The sequence below is a fragment of the Typopeltis vanoorti genome, chromosome 7 (assembly GCF_054136105.1).
Source record: "Typopeltis vanoorti isolate ZY-2024b chromosome 7, IOZ_Tvanoo_1.0, whole genome shotgun sequence".
Lineage (NCBI taxonomy): Eukaryota > Metazoa > Arthropoda > Arachnida > Uropygi > Thelyphonidae > Typopeltis > Typopeltis vanoorti.
Window position 1 is genome coordinate 16,798,395 of NC_143555.1, and position 22,207 is coordinate 16,820,601.

At 34.4% G+C, this 22,207-nt stretch overlaps 1 protein-coding gene across 7 annotated transcripts in view; it reads left to right on the forward strand.

Moving 5' to 3' along the window:
• LOC150104513 (RNA-binding protein 25-like) overlaps positions 1-22,207 on the forward strand; it is a 496,362-nt gene that overhangs the window by 362,120 nt on the left and 112,035 nt on the right. For all 7 annotated transcript variants that reach the window (XM_090395192.1, XM_090395194.1, XM_090395191.1 and 4 more), the window contains 2 exons: positions 9,796-10,100; positions 20,814-20,916. In XM_090395192.1, the coding sequence (XP_090251318.1) occupies positions 9,796-10,100; positions 20,814-20,916 (408 nt within the window). The remainder of the gene's footprint in view (positions 1-9,795; positions 10,101-20,813; positions 20,917-22,207) is intronic.

The window sequence follows — 22,207 nt, forward strand, 5'->3', positions numbered from 1 at the left end:
ACACACAGTGAAAAATTATAGAGAAAGCTAGCTGACCAAGTCCTGGAAACGTTAAGGTAGCAGCACTGTTTCTTCAACCTTTCTACGACATGTATCCATTGGTGGGTGATGTAGGCTGAGATCAGCTATGGATCTGAATTGGTGGAATTCATACTGGTGGTCACTGACTAACCAGTGGGTATCTATTTAAAGCATGTATTGATAAATATTTTGTGTGTGTGTAGTTCAATATGATCTAAGCAACTTTAAATATAGTGTGATAGTTGGCACTGAGTGCTGGTTCATGCAAAAAATGTCTATAGTGCAGTGGGAATGGTGCATTGACCAAGATACATACAGCCATTGGTAGTAATGTGGTCTGAGAATACTTGTTATGAAAGACCAACCAAGCTATAAGAATTGTGGAGTTATAAATACATTTCCTCTTAATGTGCAGTATAATAAAATGATTCATAACGTGTTATTGTACTTCGGGATCTTGGGGGCACAAATATTTTGCACTCGGGCTGTGTAAACCCACGGAATGGCCCTGAACATCAATCCACTCTCCAACCAAAGGGCTGTGGGTTTGAATCCCACCATGGGCATGGATGTTTGTGATTGTATGTGGAAATACTAGTGGTGGTGGTCTGCATTAGATGGCGTTGGTGTAGTTGCGGTCAGTTGGTGGATTGTGAGTGGTGGAGATAGAGTTGTAGAGTAGATGCCCTCCCTCGATGAGCCTTTGGACTCCCTGAAGGTGACTAATAATAATAATAATAATAATATAATAATAATAATATGGCAGCTCACTAGAGGAATATAGCAGAAATCAACCTCAACAAGTTCTTTATTCCTGATTTGCTCTTTCTTATACCAGCATGTATGTGGAAAGTAGACATAGATACATTGACACTAGACATTTGAGGAGTGGGAAATTACATAACATGTTGTGATTCCATTTACTACACTTTGAAACCAATGCTATACTATTGTGATAATAGCATAAAGCAGTGATCTTATTACACCAGTGAACCCATCATTTTTTCAATGGCAACATTGCTAGCTTATGTCTATTCATAACTTAATACTCCTTTGTTTACTACTTGCTAACTTACCCTGATTCAATTAATCACTGGAATGACGGGATTACATTGAATCCCCTGATTCTTAGTACAATAACATGTCAGTGCCTCGGCCTATTTGAGCATTCTTGCTTATCCCTTATTCACTCAATAACAACTTTAAGCTAGACAGTCATGTCAAGTTGTACAGGAATGGTTTTGACAATTACAAGTTACTTTATAATTACTTTATTATGCTTCTTTGGCTTGCCTCACTACTAAATCTCAAACTCAGTTGATCAGTTGAGTATCTCTTAATGTGGGGTGGAAGGAACATTTTGTTAAAATGTACATTCAGTCCATTGGTATGATTGGGTACATTCACATGTGCATGAACCAATATCCCTGTTGAATGGACACTGTTCTGAGGTAGAGTATTATATAGATTGCACCCTAAAAAAAATACAAGGTGTTTCAAAATTGTGAGCACATTTAAAGAATTTTTTCAAGTGATAAAAGAAACTGTTTAGACATATAACCAACATTCTTAGTAGTCTTTTTTTTTGTAAACACATGACCAAATAAAAAATTTTGTGCATGCATCAAGTATTGAGTGACCACTAGTGTTGTTTAAAAAAAAATGTTAAAAAAATAACAGCATATCTAACCACTCAGAAGTTGAAACTTTACTGTGTTTCTCATTATCCTGATTCTGAATATTAATCGAGCAGTAGTTTAATTTTTAAGAATCTAGTTTTTAATACAAACAGTTCTATCTCCATACTTGTTTATTATTGGAGATATTGACATGTTTTTGTAAATACTGATTTCTAGGTAATTGATTTTGATGCTTTGAAAGAGGGAGAGTTCACACAAATTTTAAAAAGATTCAGATTCATTTTATTACTCATCAGGCTTTTAAATTTTCCTTTATCTTATTGATCTTATTGTGAGGAGGGATATTCTGGAATGCAATAAAAATAATGAAATCATTCATTCTTACATTCGGATATTACTATTATTCCAGGTAATCAAACATTCAATGTGGGAGGAAGTGCTCCAGGTCACATATGGCAAAAACATTTCTGGTAGCACTATCCCTCATAATACATGCTTTGCATTGTTGAAATTGATTATTATCATCTAGACCATAGGTTCCCAAACTTTTTCAGGCCACTGCTCACTTTGCAAGACATAAATTTTGTAATGCCCCCCACCATAATAACAGTTATGGTGGAGGGCATTACATTACATTACATTCCACGTTTAAGCAGTTTGATATTTTTGATGTAAATAGCAACTAATGATACATTACTGCTTATGCCGTTAAATTTTAAAAAAGAAGTGGCCAATATGTGCTTTATCTTGAACACAGTTACTGCTATACCGATTTTGGTGAAACGTAGCCCATATGTAAAGATTGTAAAATGTATGCTCGAATAACATTATGCACAGTTTCATACAATGGTTTAAATATGAAAATGTGGAGATTGCATTGCATTAGTAAGAATCTTATTGTAATAATTAAAACACCATTAAATATATTACAAAATTGTTTATTTCTAACTTATAAGGTAAATATACAAAGCAAAAATAGCAAATTAATGTGAAATTTCATATAATGGTTTAAATACGAAAATTCGGAATATATATTAAGAGATTGCATTACATCAGTAAGAATCTTATTGTAATAATTAAAACACCATGAAATGTATTAGATGATTTATTTCGAACTTATAAAGTATAAATACAAAGAAAAAATAACAAATTAATGTGAAGGATGAGCCTGGTGCATTTTTAAAAGTTTGTTAATATCGAGTTCAACTTTCGTTAAAACAGTCGTAAATCGCCACGCTCATTTATATGCAATTGGTTCCTTTTCTTAGATAGTAAATTCACTACAGCACTAAACCCACGCTCAGCCAAATAAGAAGATGGAAATGCAATTAAAAATTTCTGTACTATTTCCCATAATCCAGGGTACAGTATCGGTATTGATTTTTGAAGCCAGAACTCTTGGGATCCAGTTTTGAATTTTATTTTTAGTTCTTCATTTGTTTTGAGTTCCACTTCTAAATTTGATGATCCTGCTGTGCTTACATGTGAGAAAGGATCTAGAACCCAATTTGGTATATTCATATTTAGAATATTCTTGAATCACTCATTGAAATCAGCATGGAGAATCTCCAAGTGTTGGCAGTATGTAAGTAAATCTTCCTTTTTTGAGAGACACTGCTGATAAATTTGAAAAGTGGCTATATTCCCCTCGGCCCATATTCCGCTTGAACAGAAGAAGTTTCACTACCAAAGCGGCAATAACTTTTTTTTAAATTCAATTCAATTCATCACCTTGTAGTTGTAGATTGACTTCATTAAATATTTTATAGAGGTATGTCAAATAAGCGGTGTAATTTTTGGATGTAATCAGGTTGGCCCGCAATCCGTCAGCTCTGTTTTCTAGGAACTCTAGTACTGAATCAAAGAAATTGTAAAATTGCAATGTATTGCGAGTACATTTGGTACTGCTTGTTTCAAATGCGTTGTGAAACCTTGTGGCGTCCTGTCATTGCTGGAGCATCATCAGTAGCAGCAGAAAAAATATTACAAATAGGAATGTCTTTCTCTTGAAAAAACTTATTCATGATATTAAACATGAAATTTTGATTTCCCTTTGTATCTGCTTCCCAGTTTTTAGCAAAATAATAATTCTTGACAAACTTTTTCTTCTTTTATGAATCGTACATATGATAAGATAGTGGTTCATTATTTGAAAGATTTGATTCATCGAGTTGAATGGAAAATTGGCATGTCTTCAAATAATCGCACAATGATTTTTCAATGTCTTCAGCCACATCGATTCTTCTTTGCACTGAATTATTGCTCAAAGGAATTTTCCCGATGATATCTGACATTGGCTTATGAAGCACAGTGTTTATTACTTCTTTTACTGCCAGCAAGATTAATTTCTCACCAATTGTGTGTGGTTTTCCTTCATTTGCGATTAATAATGAACTATTATAAGAAGCTTGTAATCCGTCATTATCTTGTTTAGTGGACGACGTAAAAAGTTTTGATATAGTTAGATGTTTAAAATATTTTTCTTCTAGTGCTTGAAAATAGGACAAATCTTTATCCTTTTTTGTCAGCATGCATTTTAGTCAAATGCTCTTTTAGCCTAGAAGGCTTCATTGCTTCATTTGTTTTTGGCAAATCAAGCACATGGGTAATAATTGGTTCGTAGGAGACTGAATAAAACCATATTTCAAATACTCAATACTGTACTGTCAACATTTCTTCTTATATTTAGGCATAATGAAGTAATAAAATTTGCAAAAATATTCACAAAATAAAAGATTTAATTTACACTTTGTATGACTCCACTTATCTACCACACTTTCGACTGATGATTGTTGGCAAAGCACACAAAAAATAATGAAACTTATTCCTAAACCACTGGTATTTATAGATTTGAAATCTAGCCCGAATTGACTTGCATGCATTGACTTGTTTGCGATCCCATCGTACTCGTGCCATGAACAAGTCACTGCAAGCACCCATATTCCTGTCAAAACATGCTGAATTGAGTGAATTACCTACGTAATAGTTGACCGACATAATACTAGTTAGGACTCATCTGCTGCGTGGATAGACTAAAGCCTGTATGGCATGATCAATTTTTACAATAGCAAAAAATGAATAAATTTTTTAAGTATATAAAAATAGAAGTTAAAATATCCTGTATGACACGTTCAATTTTTTATTTTGCACGCAAGCGCATTTTGTTCGTCCAACCACGGCATTGTCTGAAAATTATAAATAATAATTAATAAATAAATAATTTCACAAGATATAAATAACAAACCTACAAAACACACCACAGAAAACAGTATCATAAATTTTGAATGATATTTGCTTATTATTCAAAAGTTATCTAGTTAGCAATATAAGTTAGTACTAACTACGCTAACTAAAATTTATGATTTTATTTCTTTCTTGCCATTATTATTTTTAATATTAATACCCGTAATATTAAATTATATAAAATTGGGTTTATTTTTGTACATATCAATTAGAAAAGTAGTTTTATATATTTTGAAATGAAATATAACAAATATATTTGCTACTGTAAACATAACCTATTATACACACATATATACATGCTCTATTTTCTCATTGGTATAGAAAATTGACATCTATTTCTATCTGACATGGTAAATTTTCAAATGATTAAATAATTGAAACAGAAAATTGATAAAAAAAAATTGATCGTGTAAGACTGGCATAAGATGAATTAAAATGCAATATTTAAATTTTAAATGATTATCTAATCTCAAAATCACGAAAATAATTAATTTTTAAATATATATTATTAATTTCTTCTATAAAGAGCCACCGACCCTTGACCGCCTGAATGCCCCCAAATGCTTCTGATCCCACTGTAGCTCCCACCTAGAAGGCTTCAGCACCCACTTGGGGGGGGGGAGGAGATAGGTTCCGCCCACTTTCGGAACCTATGATCTAGACTAATGCCATTATTATGAAAATACAAATTAGCAACAGTGGACTAATTACAGAACTGTGTGATATCTCACCCCTTACCCTCCTCCCTTTAAACTCAGCACACCCATACACTCTTATACCTGCCTGTCACTTTTTAACCATGTCACAATGTTAAATAACCATCATTGCAGAATACTCAGATTTCCTTCCACGTGTTAGAAATTATGCTCATGTTACGACTCAAGTCGAAATACCAAGTCAGAGCACTACTAATTCTTTTGCATGTTCCTTTAGCACTCTTGCTAATTCCCACACATTCCCATCAATATATCCCATCATAGCACTCTTGCTAATTCCCACCAATTCATCCACCTTATGTCATCATCTGGTATTATCTAGCATATGATATTTTCATACTTCCTCTATTCACTAAATTTTTTATTCGATGGTCATTTTACTTACTGAATAGAATTATCTCATATTTTCATTTGTAAGGTAAAATGCTTTTCATAATCTGATTTTGCTTTCTCCATGGCTGTCAGTCTCTTACCCTGCTTTGTATACTCTTCCTAGACGTGGTTATTATGTTGCTCTCATATTGGATCCACAGCATGGTTTTTTTTTTTTTTTTTTTTTTTTTTTTCTTTTTTTTCAGCCTTGACTTCAAAATCTTATTCATTCATTTAACTCTGTTTCTCTAAAGATATAATCAGATATTGAATCCCTTTGACCAATTCCCATGTATTGCTGTTTTCTTTATCATGCAGTTTTTCATGCCAGGGCACTACTTTTAACTGCATTGTCAACCTGTCAAAAGAATAATAACCTGTTATTATTCTTTTTTTTACATTGCTGTTTCTCAAATCAAAATAGCGATGTCATATACATACAGATTCTGAGATGCTTTTAATAGATAAAGTCTATTCTTTATCTATCAAAAACTTCTTCCATCACATGTTGCTCTATCTCTCAGTAACTCTACCTCTATAACTTCTTTTCTTTCCTTGGTATATTCTGTTTTCATTCTTTCTATTCTTTTTCCACTTGCCTTCCGCAGTTTTCTTGTGATCTCCAATTCTCATTTTGTATTATGAAGTACATGAAGCAGTAAGAATTTTTCTATCATTCTTCAGATTGATTTTGCTGTATCATGCAAAATTACCCATCTCTCTCACATCTATTTCTCTGCCACTTCTATTTTTGCACCACATTTACCTCTCATATCAACTCACTTGATCCTTCATTGAAATTACACTTTTATTCTCAACCTCACATCTATTGTCTTTGTAATTAGCACACTTCTTCTTCTCATCCATCTGGTGACAGTTTAAGTTCCCTTTGTACAATCTGTCTCCGAATGGTTCTACTTCTAGTCTTTTCAAACATAGTAATGAAGTTGGGGATCCAAAGTTTTTACATGATTCATTTAAAAGGTGGGTTTGTTTCTTCTAATTGTAGCTTGGATACTGCCAGGATTACTATATCATCTGCGTATTTGATGTGGTTGATGTTCCTTCCATTTATATTTATACCTGTTTCATTGGATATTTCTTTGCTTTCTTCTAGGTATATTGAATGAGTTTGGTGAAAGTGGGCCACCTTGCATGACTCCTTTTTCTATCTTAAATTCTTCTGTTTTATATTATTAAATTTGATGAGTCCTTTTGTCTTTGTAAAAGTTTGAAATGAAGGGCAGCAATTCGGAGTCTATTGATTTAGAATTTAAGATGTTGACCAGTTTTTCTCTGTGTATGGAATCAAAGGCTTGTTTAAAGCCAGTGAAGCCACAGTGGTAGATTATGTTCCCAGCACATTTCTGCTATAGTATTAAGTGTGAAGATTTGATCAATTGTAAATCTCATGGGTCTGAACAGCATGTCCCTCCTTGATGATTTCTTCAATTAATTTATACATGTGGTTTTGTATAATTTGAACGAATATCTTGTAGCTATGATTTAAAAGGGTGATAGGGCAATTGTTTTCACATTTTTGTTTGTCACCCTTTTTATGGATGGGTATTATGATCCCCATTTTCCAATCTTTAGGTATTTCTCTGAAAATAAAAGTGGTCCTCTACTTTTTGTACTTGCATTTGTCTATCAAATATATCTCACACATGCTACATGCCTTTATGTCACTAAACATATGCCTGACCTAAACATTAAATATAAAAATATATTTTGAAGTACATATTCATCTGTGCTTGCATTTAAATAAATTTCTCAGACTCAGTATCATAAATAAATATAAACTCTAAAATTAATACAGGTGGTTCCTGGGTTATGGATGACTCAACTTACGGCGTTCCGTACTTACGAACGGGCTCCCAAGACTTCCCATAAGGATAATTAAATTAATAATACGGGGACTAGTTTCTTTCATGCATGTATACAAACCCACACTTTGCCACATTATTAAAATAGCTCTTCCCGTTATTTGGAAGTCAAATTTAAGGGCTTGCTCACACTTGTCATGTTTGAAGATTGATTCTTGAACTGTTTTATTCCCTCTGTGGAATGTTATTGTTGGTAAAAGAAAATTCCCTTTAAAATTCTGCTTGTGCTGGGCAATGCTCCTCGATCTCTAAAACATCTTTAGATGACCTTTGCCCTAATGTAAAGGTCATATTTTTACCAAACAGCACTAATCGTTACTACAGCGAATGAACGGGGGGGGGGTCATTTCTGCACTCAAGGCTTATTACTTACGCCGTATATTCTCGGGCAGTCAGAGCTATGGAAGATGATGTGATGACCTTGAGAGAGTTATGAAAGAATTATAACATCTGTGATGCCATCAAAAACATTGCTGATTCCTGGGAGGAAGTGAAGCAATCAACAATTAAAGGGGTGTAAAGGGCCCTCAATTCTGTGATGATTTTTGTGGCTTCACAGAACACGTTGCTGAAGCCAGAAAAACTGCGGTGGATAGTGGCAATGCACTGCAATTGGACATCAATGAAAATGACACCATTAACTTACTAAAGTCCCATTCACAATAATTAACCAGTTGAAGACCTTATGAATATAGAGAAGCAGCTGATAGAAACACAAGAACACGAAGAATCTGAAGATCCAGAGTCAAAAAGGTTTACAACAAAAGAATTAGCTGAAGCCTTTCATCTCATTGAAGCAGGATTTGCTAAGCTTGAGTAAGATCCTAACATTCAGCGGTTTACAAAGGTTTACTGTGCAGTTAGTGAGAAAATCAACTGCTGCTACAAGGCAATTTATGATGAAAATATGAAAAAGGCTGTGCAAATAACCCTAAATACCTTTTTCAAGAAACTGACTTCAGTGCTAAGCTCCCCTCCTCCAGAAACAGAATCAAATCCTGATTCTCCAGTACCAGGGCCAACCTCTCTAGCACCATTTCCATCACCATCATCTTCCGCTTAATGTTAGCCTTCCTTCTCTCCTCAGAAATGCCTCTTCTAGTAAGCAAGACATTGATGCAACAAGCTTTAATATTCTTGTTTGAAATTTCTCCTATCTCCTGTCTAAACATTTTGTATGATTTTGTTTTTATGTTCTGTTTGTTTGAATTAAAAGTAAGAGCACAATAGTTTCTGTAACTTATTGTTACGGTACAGGGGTATTATTATTATTACCACAGCATATACGCTGTTCATCAAGGATCTGAGTTACAAATCTGACTTAAAGACGTTCTCAGGAATGTATCTTGTTCGTAACCCGGGGACTGCCTGTAATAAAAAAAACTTATCACTTTTCAACAGCAATTGCACATCTTATCACAGAGCACACTCATGAATCCAGTTCTAGTCCACAATATTAATGATTTTCATTATTCGAGAGTTAATATTTTTCATGAATGTTAATGAGGATTCTTATTCATACGTTTTTAAGTGGCACCCCCCCCCCCCACAAAAGGCTTACAGCCTTTTGTGGGGGGGGGGGGTTAGGTGCCACTTAAAAAATACATTAGTGCCACAGGTGGGCTAACTTTTTAAAAATATTTATTATTTATTTTTAATTATATGGTCTGTTTGTACATATACATTCATAGATTTATCAAGGTGTGCAAGAGAATATATTACAAGTATGTTTTTATAAGAAATTTTCACCTTAATATTTAATTCAATTTTAATTATGCTTGTTTTCGTGTATTCAGAATTGGGTTCACTTTTATAACAATGTCTTTCTTTTTTTTCTGTTACATTTGCAATGTTTAATATTTATTATTATAATTTTGGTAGCTGATTACTAAATTAACACAGTGTTTGTTTCTTCAGAGAGCTGAAGAAGAAAAAGAGAAAGAGAAAGAACGCAAATCAAAGAAACGTGATCGCAGTTCACCTGATGCTAGAGAACGAAGTAGGAGTGGTAGAAGATCTCGAGAGAGAGTACTTCCAAGAAGCCGAGAAGACAGAAAGCATAGAAGTAGAGAAAGAGACCGAGATCGTAAATCACCACGAGAGTCACCTGCAAACAGAGATAGAGAAACAAGAGATAGATCACGAGACAGACATTCAGAACATTCTCGTTCAAGGTCGCGTGATAGAGAATGGTCAAGGGAGCGAGATTATTCTGTGGAAAGGTAATTTTTGCTAAAAATTGCCATGTATTTCATTTAAAATTATAAACATATGTTCATAAATATCAAGCTCAATTTTTATAAGTTTCTGGGTAACAATTTCAAGTGTGTGTTTGTGTCTCTGTGTGTGCTTGCACTGGAATATTTGACTGACAAGTGAAAGGGAACAGGTTTATCACAAAAAAAAAAAAAAAAAAATTATTTCCTTTCATTTGGTTAGGCATCACCTTATGTGACTTCGGTATTTAATGGGATTAATCAGAGTAGCTTAGTTGATAAATCTCTGAGACTAGAGGGATTATAGAAATATTCTTAATTGAAGACTTCCTAAAGCAAGTTTTTTGTTTAGGAAGTCTTTTGTACCAATGGTCCGCAGGCTGCTTGCGGCCCTCTCAGGTTTTTTGTGAGGTCCATGGTGTTCGTTTTGTACGGCAGAATTAGTATATTTTAATTAGAAATCTATTTTATGAATGTTAATTTTTACATGTGGATTTATTTTTGCAGGTTAAAAAATTAAAATATACCTTAATAATGGAAAATAAATTAATATTTTCTTATCAAAGAAAAAGAAAATATTCTTTATGCGGATCGACCCGAGTATTTGATTTACTATTTAATTGCTCATCACTGCTTTAAATTTAGAAACTACGTTGAAAAATATTATAATTAAATTATTTATTCAGTTTTTTTTGTACAGTAACACGTTATCATACTTGAAAAACACAGGGGCGGCATGTCAGACGAAATTATATGATATTTTTAAATATTAAATAATAAAACAAAGATTTCCTCTTCCTTACAAAAACATGTATATAAAATCCAATAACATACCTATTTCTTTAATTTTTTTTAATTTAAAATATCTTCTTAGTGCGACTTTTGCTGCTGAACTTCTTGGGATAGTTTCTTACTATGCGGCGAATACACAGTAATTTTCATTTTCAAACATGACGAAAGACTCGCATTATTTATTTGGTTTCTCAACTTACTGACAAGTGAAAGGGAACAGGTTTATCACAAAAAAAAAAAAAAAAATTATTTCCTTTCACTTGGTTAGGCATCACCTTATGTGACTTCGGTATTTAATGGGATTAATTAGAGTTGCTTAGTTGATAAATCTCTGAGACTAGAGGGATTATAGAAATATTCTTAATTGAAGACTTCCTAAAGCAAGTTTTTTGTTTAGGAAGTCTTTTGCACTTCTGCACACAGCTTAGCACTCTTATATATTTCTCTGTATTTTTTTACGGCATATTCCGACTTACTTGATAAGAACTTTTGATGTGCTTTGTTTTTTTCCAGGGCTGCTGCTTGAACTTCTTATGTCCTCTGTACTTCTTTCAAATCCTCTGTACACTCTTGTATCCTGAACCATGAAAATATTACTATCAACAATGACATAGTCAATGAGGCTTTTCTTATTTCTCATGTCTTCTCTCCATGTGAACTTGTTCACCTCTTTATGTTGAAATGTGGTGTCAGTAATGACTAGTCTTTGTCCTGAGCAGGTCTAGTAAATACTTAACATTTTTATTAGCTTTGCCCTTTTCTTCAATTTTTCCCAAAATGTTCCTATATGCCTTGTGGGATTCATTTCCTACTTTATCTGGATTATCATACACACCTAAATAAATTCATGACACATCATCATATCTCCTTAACTAAGTTGAATAACTGCTGTAACAGATTTCGTAAGTAAATCACCAATAAAAAAGAGAGCTGTGAGAACATGGAAGAATATGGACAACATGAAACATCGTAATAATTGAGAACCTATAGAAACATAACGTATTTCAGCTATTTGGACCCAATTTTAGTCTCTTTCTGTTTTCTAATTTTTATTACCTTGCTACTCTACTCACTTCTTAGCTTGAGCCTTATATTCCTCCTGCAACTCCTCCACCTCTCCATTATGTCTTCCATAGGCTCGTTTTCATCGATATTAAATTTTTACAGTGAAAATTTTTGAACAGATGCCAATGTATACAATGCAGTGTAAATTTTCTTTCTTATTCATGAATAGTTTTTATTTACTAAAAGTGATAAATAATTCGCATAATGAAATTTTTTGAACAGGTGACAGGATGTACAGTAGCAGTGTAAATTTTTTCCTTATTTGTGGAGAATTTTTTTGTGAAAATATCGAATCGAAAGAGATAATATAATATGCAAACATATTATGATAGAAAGCCATTTCAAGAAATGTACTTCAAACAGTCCATCTTCTATGTTTTATCCTGCAAGAAGGATTAAACTATATCTACTATCTACGAACAAATGATCAACTGCCTTCTAATAATATTTTTTTGTTTGTAAATGTGTTCTCCAACCGATTTGCATCTATGCAAAATGAAAAAACCTGATTTCTGGGACAAAAAGCCTGCTACTTCCATATGAAATTGGCTAATTCACTTTCAATTGTAAAACCTCATATAACACTTACTCTCATCATGATGAGAGTGGAACTCAGGTTATCTTCAAATTGAAGGGTAGAATGTCCCCTTGTTTTTCTAATTTGAAATGAGAGAGAAATTATCCAAAGCATTAAGGATAATGTTTAATCATATTTTATCTTGTGGATCTGAAAATCAGATGAGAAGTAAAAGATTATGATGAAAGGCTGCAGACCAGCTGTATGATGTTTGAGGAAAATTATGGAGGTGATAAGATGTCATGAAGCATGGAATTTTATTGAAATTGATGGCATTACAACAAAAGTTCATACCATTAGCTTTTCAGAAGCAGCCCTATCCAATATGATTTGGTAAGTTAAACAGGATAAGAGATTAGCAAAACAGTTAGTTCATGCCAACATGGCTGGAAAAAGATAGAGAGGAAAAACAATTATTGGTGGGATAATGTTAATAGGAAAATAAGCTTAATTATGTAATGCTATCACAGATATTCTATATATCTTGAAAGTATATATATCAGGAAACATGGATATTGAAATGTTACTCACCTGTGACTTAGACTTTGTTGGTGAAATACAGAGTTCGTTAGTAGGTTATTTATATGAAGAATTATCAACAAAATGAAAAGAGAAGGAGGTATGGCAAAGCGACATGGAAATGCTAAAGAAGTTTGAAATGCCCTTTGGCCTTTTCAAGCTTCAAATAGACCTAGAACAATCAAAAAATAAGATTATTATAGCAAAAGCAGAGAGAACTAGAATCATTATTGTGGATAAAAATATGAAACAACTGAGAATTACTCAAATTTCTACTTTTTATTATATCATTGTTTATAATGTTACTATCAAATGGGTTGGTAGCATTAAGATTACTGGACATGATAGTGTTAACCATCTTACCGGCAATTATGGATCAAATACGTATCCTCATACGCTTCATATCCATCATATATTTCAATGTAATGTCAATGGTGTTACATTTTAATATGCACTTCACATCCATGATAGTCTATAGACATCTTTGCCGATAGCGTGGTTAAATGTGAGTGGCACCTTAAGGAAAACCTGTACCTTAACCACAGTTTGAGAGTGACAAACTCCAATTAATTAATTTTAATTCTTGAAATTTATATGTATTTTCAACACTAATGAAGTATTCTGAATCATAATGGATTCTTTAAAATGAATAAATAAATTAAAAAATATATATATATATTTAAATGTATTTTTTCATATAACAAAAATATATAACTCATGATTTCAGCAGCAGTTAAAAACATGAATGATAATCATTTGCATAATTTTGAAGTGCAATTTGAATGAAATAGTCGAATTAGGGTATGCCTATTTTACAGTTCTATAACTAGATAGCCAGCTTTTTTTTTTTTTTTTTTTTTTGTTTGGTTGTACATTTTACATGTCATGGTTGGATCTCCATTTGCAATTAATGCTTAACACCCCACAAGACTCTTGTTCTACAGTTCTCTTTCTTCTAACTTTCTGTAGTTGACCACAAATCCAGTACATGGTTTTGGGGATAACAATACACTGAACTCTTCCTCATTTCCAGTCTGTGACAACCTTGTTCATTTCATTCTGAGTGAAACCATCATGATTCATATCTCACAATAGAGGATCCTTTTCTCCTAGTCTTAATTTTATAAACACTGAAATCTCTAGACAAGATGAGATTGAGTCTTCTCTTAGCAGAAAGATATTACAGGTGTTGCCTCCTCCTCATTCCCCACCTGCCCGCCGCCTTCCCATTTCTCTCAGAGCACAGATCTTTAAATTCAATGTTAACAAGTGTCCTCTTTTTTTTGCAATTGCAGCTACTAATGTATTACAGGTTGCATAACCATCCGCTTTACACAAAATTTCAGTTACTGCATTTGACTCTCGGAGCCAGGTTTCACTAATGCCAACCATTTTAAGTCAAAACGTAATAGCAAGAGCAACACACTCAACCATTTATCAACTTAAATCCACAGACTGCTAGGTCCTAGAGAAAGTTATTGTTTTGTTTGTTAATAACTTGCCTGATTCTGACTTGCCAATGCACTGTCTCATAAAACATAGAACCTGTGTGTCCTGAAGATAAAATAGCCACAACTGACTGTATTTAAGTTTAAAGCGTAGCTTGAATAAGAATTAAATTTTAGAGATATTTCCGTGTTAAGCTACATGCTTCTCTTGCATGTAATGGAAAGACATAAAATTCCTCTACGCAATCTTTAATGGCACAGTCGAAAAAACAAATTTTTAAAGATCAGTGCAAGAGAAAGTCAGCAAGATAGACAAAGAAATTGGTTCCAGTCCGAAGCACTTCCCAAGTCTAGACTACATACACGTGAAAAATAGCATACTTGCGACCTTGAGAGGTTGGGGGGGGGGGATTATAGCCAGAGAGGATTAAAGGTGATTGACCTAGCTCAAGCAACGACTATATACTCGGTGTTACGACTGTTAAGGAAAAGAAAATATAACGGCGCAGTTCAAAGATTTTAATAATAAATGATTAAATCAAAAAATAACGAAATATAATAAATAAATAAATAAAAGAGGAGATAATATTACAATAGCCATTCCTTCAGTGGATTCATATCGTTACTCATTGACATTTATATCACTATTACTTCTGCACACCCTAGTTCAACTATCACACACATCTTCAGAGTTCCTCCCAGGCATTTTTTTTAATATTTACATAAATCTTTCCTGTATTAGTCAATCTGAAAATTCCTCTGTAATTTTACATTCTGTTTCATTTGTTATAAACTGATACACTGAAAGCTCCAATCCTCTGTGATTCAACCAAGCACCTGTTGAATTTCATGATGTTGATTGTAATAGATTAATATTCCATATTTCAAATTGAAATGCTGACGACTTTTTCTGGTTCTGCTTTTTGCTTTTTTTTCTATCTCACATCTTATGTATTCCTCATTGCATTATCCATGGATATTTTCTAGTTCTTCTATCGTAGTTAATTTAATTAACAATTTTTCAGACATTTGAAATATTATAGTAGACATCCAGAATAAATTTTCCCTTGGTTTTTATCAGATTTATGATGTTTGGTCAATTTGTAGACTTCATTACAGATCATCTTTGTTACTCTCAATCTGTTTCACAGAATCCAGCATTCCTGTTGTGAATGGATATAGTGCTTGTAGTTATTTTGCAACTCTTAACAGCACTTCTCATGCTTCAGTCTAAAAGGTCTTCTTATCTTTGTTTTTAAGCAGCAGTTTCATAATGGAGAATAAACAAAGGTAGAGAAGAAATAGTAAGAAGATCATGTAGGATGCAGGTTATATTGTTCCTGGCTAAACATTATTGCATGAACAGTTAAGTATGCATCTTAGTATTATCACAATGTCATAAAGTTATGTGAATAGTTTATGTGAAGTCTTCTGTCTATTAGAGTTGCAAGCCTGTCGCATATTTAGTAACATGGGTAGGCTAGGGAAAAGATAATCCAGTTCTCTTTTCCTTTTTTTTTAAAAAAAAAAAAGCATCCAGAAATCATGCCCTACAAACTGAAATTCTTTTGAGTTAATTCATATTTCCACTAAGCAGTATAAATTAAAGATGCTAAGAAATTATATTCTTGGTTTAATCCTTTATCTAAGTATAAGCAAACAAAGTTTGCACCTGAAGTATTTCCAGGACTGTGCAACTCGTATATAGAGGCTAATGACTTCGCGTTAGTATCCCATAATACTATGCACATATCCTTACAGACATGTATAATGCTATGCATTATGCAAAGGACCACTACCCAGACCGGTTTCCACCTTTATTGAGGTCTTATCAGTGGGAACCAGACCCAGAAGTGATTCCAAGCCTGAAGTAATGTAGAAGTTATATTTTCATATATGAAAAGGTCTTATATAGCATAACCAAGTGGTTATGCTATATAAATTAAATTAAATTTTTAATTCAATAAGGCTACTTCTAGTGGAAAGGCTTAGACGTTGGTTATGCATTATTACTAAATAGTTTAGGGAAATAACAACATAGACTAAGATATACATTAAAATAACTTTTTAATACAAATCCAATATTTCGGTAACGTCACGTTGCCATTTTCAACAGGAACTTGTGAGCAAGACACGTGCACGCAGGCACAGCAAACAGTAAATGAGGATAAAGCAGGAAGCTATTCTTTCTCCTAAAGTCCTACTGGTGCCCCCTAGCAGGCAATGTTGGTATTCTTGGGCGATTGGGAGAAAGAATTTAAAAAAGTATGAGATCGACACATAAAAAAATTTGAAAATTTAATGAAGAACGCGAACTCAAAACCGCAACTTCCTACCGAAACGGTAGTGGGCCTTTCGTCGTGTAATGTGAAACCTGAAGCACTTGACGCCTTCTCACGTGGCCACAACTTTGCCATTGCACCCAGAAGAATACCTGCAGAGGATATTATGATACAAGTTGAACGCGGGATACGACACCTTCCTAACCACATCGCCAACGATATCAGACTGGATGTGGCTTGTGTTCTGACCAAAGCAAAACCACCTAAAGCCAACATGCCCATTAAAGAAATTAAATCTCTACTGGAATTAAAGAAAAACAAGGAAATAATAATCACCAAAGCGGATAAAGGGAACGCCACTGTATTGCTTAACCAAAAGGATTATACAGGTAAGCTGAAAATTCTATTCTTAGATCGGGCTACTTACCTCCCTATCGAGGTACAATCCCACCAACTCACAAATTAGAAAACTCCACAGGCTCCTTAAGAAGGTCACTTCTTGACCTGTGGAAGTCACTAACAAATTAAAACCATTTAACTCCATCCCCCCCCCCCCCCATATTTATGGACTCCCAAAAATACATACGGAAAATGTGTCATTACGTCCCATAGTGGATGGCATTGATTCCCCCACATACAAACTAGCTAAACATTTGGAAGCTCTCACACACTATACTGGCAACACACCTTCATACATAAAAAAACTCAGCCCACTTCAAAGCTAGCATAGAAAACCTTGCTCAAACACACCGACGTAATGCATGTCTCCTCCTTATTCACAAATGTCTCGCTCAAAGAATCCTTAGAACTAATCCAAGCTAAATTTCCTCCCGATATCTCAGCCCTATTTCAGTTCACAATGAACTCAGGCTATTTTGTTTGGCAAGGAAAATTCTACAAACAAATAGAGGGGAGGACAGCCATGGGTTCTCCACTCTCCCCACACTTGGCCAACTTTTATATGGAGACTTTTGAAAAGAAAGCCTTAAACTCTGCATCACAAAAAACCATTTGGCTTCGATATGTAGATGATGTGTTTCGCTATTTGGCCACATGGATACGATGCACTCCTCTCCTTCCTAACACACTTAAACAACCAACACCCCAGAATCAAATTCACCTTGGAAGAAGATAAAAACACTTGCCTTCCTTTCTTAGACACACTAGTCACCCGCCAGCCTGATGGAACCTTGGTTTTCTCAGTCCATAGAAAACCCACCCATACAGGTAGATACATTCACCAACAATTCCACCACCCGTCCTCACAACAATATGGTGTCATTAAGACACCATATTGTTGCACAACAGGGCCAAACTTATCTGTTCAAATGACAATGCCCTAACCTAAACCACATTCCCAACACTTTCTTAGCCAATGGCTACCCTCCCAAAACAATCCAAAAAATATTGAAACCAATAAACACCCCCCCCCCCCTCACAACAAGGATTACACTAAATCCATCACCATACCCTATATCAGAGGCACCTCGGAAAAAATTACAAAAATCCTGAAAAAAACACGGCTTAACTTCTTGTTACAGACCATATAAGAAATTGGCATCCCTTATCTGCTCCACTAAAGACCCCCCCCCCCCAGACCTACCTGGTGTATACCAGGTCCCTTGCAGCTGTAAGCTGTCCTACTTTGGCCAAACAGGCAGGACAGCCAATATCAGAATTACTGAACACAAGGACTACATCCTATTCCACCAATACAGCCACTCTGGTCTTACAGACCATGCTCTGGATACCCGCCATAGAATATGGTGGAAGAAAGCCACGATCATTCACCATAGTAAATACAAGTACGAAAGGCTTTTCATGGAATCTGCCTCAGCCCTAAGAAACAATCCAAACCTCAACAAGTTCGGCTGCATGAGACTGCCTCAAATTTGGGAAACCTAAATCAGAAGACCTCAGCCCAATCACCCAAGAATACCAACATTGCCTGCTAGGGGGCACCAGTAGGATTTTAGGAGAAAGAATAGCTTCCTGTTTTGTCCTCATTTACTGTTTGCTGTGCCTGCATGCACGTGTCTTGCTCACAAGTTCCTGTTGAAAATTGCCGAAATATTGGATTTGTATTAAAAAGTTATTTTAATGTATATCCTAGTCTACGTTGTTATTTCCCTAAACTGTTTAGTAATAAGGCTACTGTAGAGATTTGAAATGAATCTTACAGCATTTGGAGTTGAGGCAAATTGAAAAACCAATACTGAATTAATTCTGTGTATGCAACAACAATATGGAAATACGACTTCTGTATTACTTCAAGCTTGGAATCACTTCTTGGTCTCAATCAATCCCAGGCAGAGAAACCCAACTCAAGGCCGCTAACTCAGATAAGAGTAACCACCTGGGTATCAGTCATCTTTTTGCTTTAGTTTAAATTGGTCTTTTCGTTCTTCATCTGCATGGGATTGGTGCAAAAGGAAAACTGATAGCCTTTGGCTATATGATGATATAAAACAGTTGAGGTGTTTTATCTATCTCTCATACTTTCTACCTGTCTTTTCTTTTTCCTAATACTATCAGGCTCTCTTGCACGCCTATATTAACTACTCTAGGCCTACGATGAGCACCCCTTTACTTTTTCACCTCAATAAAGGTCAAAATCAGTCTGGGTAACGGCTCTTAGCATTATACATGTCCATATGGATATGTGCATTGCATTATGGAATATTAAGGCAATTGATGCGAACTCATTAGCCGCTATATACAAGTAACCCAGTAATGAAGTAACTGGGTTACTTGTATATAGTAATGAAGTAACATGCAATCTTTGTTTGCTGACACTTTGATAAAGGATGAAACCGAGAATATAATTTCTTGGAATCCTTAATTTATAGTATAACCAAATGAAAGAACTTTCACCATCCACTAAGCAGATCTGCTGCCCGAGTATTTTCAACATCTGTGCCACCCGTATGACTCTAACTTATAGCAAACTCTTCAACTAATATTGGAGAATGCGTATGCTAATCACTTCTGCCCAACAAGGCTAAAAGTGATGTGTATGTGCATGCATACACAGAATTAATTCAGTATTGTTTTTTCCATTTGCCTCAACTACAAATGCTGTAAGAGTCATTTCAAATCTCTACAGTAGCCTTACTGAATTAAAAATTAAATTTTATGCAAACTCTTTGTTCTTTAATGTTATCTATTTTCAAAATCAGACAACATAGTTAAGCTGCAATTTCTAATGACCGCAATCACAAGCAGATGAATTCATAATTAAGTAGTACTAAAATAACCAGTATAGAAAAGCTGTTCTTTGCTTCATTCATTGTGGCAAGTCTGTACATTTCTGAGGCACTCCTTTACTTAAGTAGGATGAAGAATCACTTTCAATTTACCTAGTCTCTTTTTGTATTTCACTCTTAATAATTAAAAAAAAGGCTGATATCAAGGATGCTGCTCTCTTCATGTGTGTGTGGGGGGGGTGATACATTTCGTACATAGTAGTGGTGGTAAATGAAAAACTATTGTTCCAATAACTTTTTATGTTTTATATAAATCCTTCTGAAACTTTGTTTTTACCAGCCTAGTTGACCATGTGGTTAGCGAAATCCACTCTCCAACCAATAGTTTGCATGTTTAAATCACATTATAGCCATAAATGTTTGTGAATGTCATTAGGTGGGAGATGAATTTCATTACTTGCCGTGAGACAACTGCCCTGTTTCTTAGAGGTGTGAAGTGGCTTGAAAAAGTTCCATGTTTGATCTCTAGAGTAAGGTTTCTGGACTCTATAAAAAATAATACAAAAGGTAGGAAAAAAATCACACCCACAGTACAAATGTAACAGCAGTTAACTAGAACCTTTCGTGGGCGAGAGCTGCATATTAAAAAAGTGGGAGACATCAATGGGTTTTTTTCATATGTGACACTTTGAAACACCAACTGATTATTCTTTTATGGTTGAGGTTTGTATTCTGCTTTCATAAGAGCGTAATATATATACAGGGTTTACAACTCATAATATCAGCAATATATTATTTATCTTTTATTGTAAATATTATTTTATTCATAGATCAAGGGACAAAGATTGGGATAAAGAAGAGGAAGAAGCTGAAACATATGAAAGAAAAAAATTGGAACGAAAGTTGAAAGAAAAAGAAGCTGCTTACCAGGAGGTGATTTTTTGTTATTGACTTTATTTATTTATTGATACTACTTGTAGCAGAATTAAGTCTCGTTCTTGAAGTTCATTCTCTAACATGCTGAACACAGGTTCATTTTGTCCATTAGTTATTTCTTAGATCTAGCTTGCATGATTTTTAAATGCAAAATTTGCTGAAAAGACTCATGACAAAATTATGTTAAAAATGACAGTAAATGAACTTCTACAACGTATTAGCTTTATAAATCTATTTGTTAACTGTGTAACAAGTGTTGACTTGGATTATTTTCATATTTAGTTAAGAAAGACAGTAATAAATGAAAGAAAGTAAAGAAAGCTCATGTATAACCAGTTCCTTAAAAAAGATAAATATTTACCATCAAGCTATCAACATGTTGCTCTTATATCAGTTTTGTCTGGAGAAGGTTATCAACAGTCAGCTTCTTCAACACCTTGAGAACTGCTATCTAATTAGTGATCGCCAGTATGGATTTTGCCACTCCAGATTCATAAGAGATCTTCTGGCCTACATCACTTATCATTCCATGGAAAGGTTTGGAGGAACATGTGCTGTTGTTCTGACTTCTGCAAGACTTTTGATTAGGATCTGGCATCGAGGACTTTTTAACAAGTTACCATCATTTGAACTGCCTTTGTCCTTGTGAAAATGGATCGCCAATTTTCTCTCAGATCCATCCCTGTGTGTAATGGTGGATGGTGTTCTCTTCTCAGACTTGTCTGTCAATGCCAGTTTTCACCCACCCTCTTCCTCATTTATATAAATGATCTGTTTTCATTGACTGCAAGCTGTATTCATGGTTTTGCAGATAATAGCACACTCTACTCATCCTACTTATATGACAGGCCTTGCAGCGCTCTGTCTCATGGTTCAAGATCATCAATAATAATAATTGCCTTGAACATGGATCTTCACAGCATCCTGAATACTTCCAGAACACAGTTTTGTTTGTTTATCTGTATAAAAGATCTTGGATCTTCTTCTTACTTTTGATAATGCTGAGCTAATCCAAACCTCTTTTTTCAGACTGACTCTTACTCGAAACCTTTCCTGGCACAATATCAGTTCTACTGCTTCCAGAAAAGTTGGCATCATTTTCTGGTCAAGATGGTACTTCACTGCTAAACAGTTACCTATTCTGTACAAATCCCAAATCCAATCAACATTGGAATACTGTATGGGGTGGTGTACCCCAAGATCTTTATAAAAATTCATGATGCTGTTCAGAAAAGGGCAGTCCTATTGATAAATGATATTTTTCTTGCAGACTCTCTTCAGCCATTAT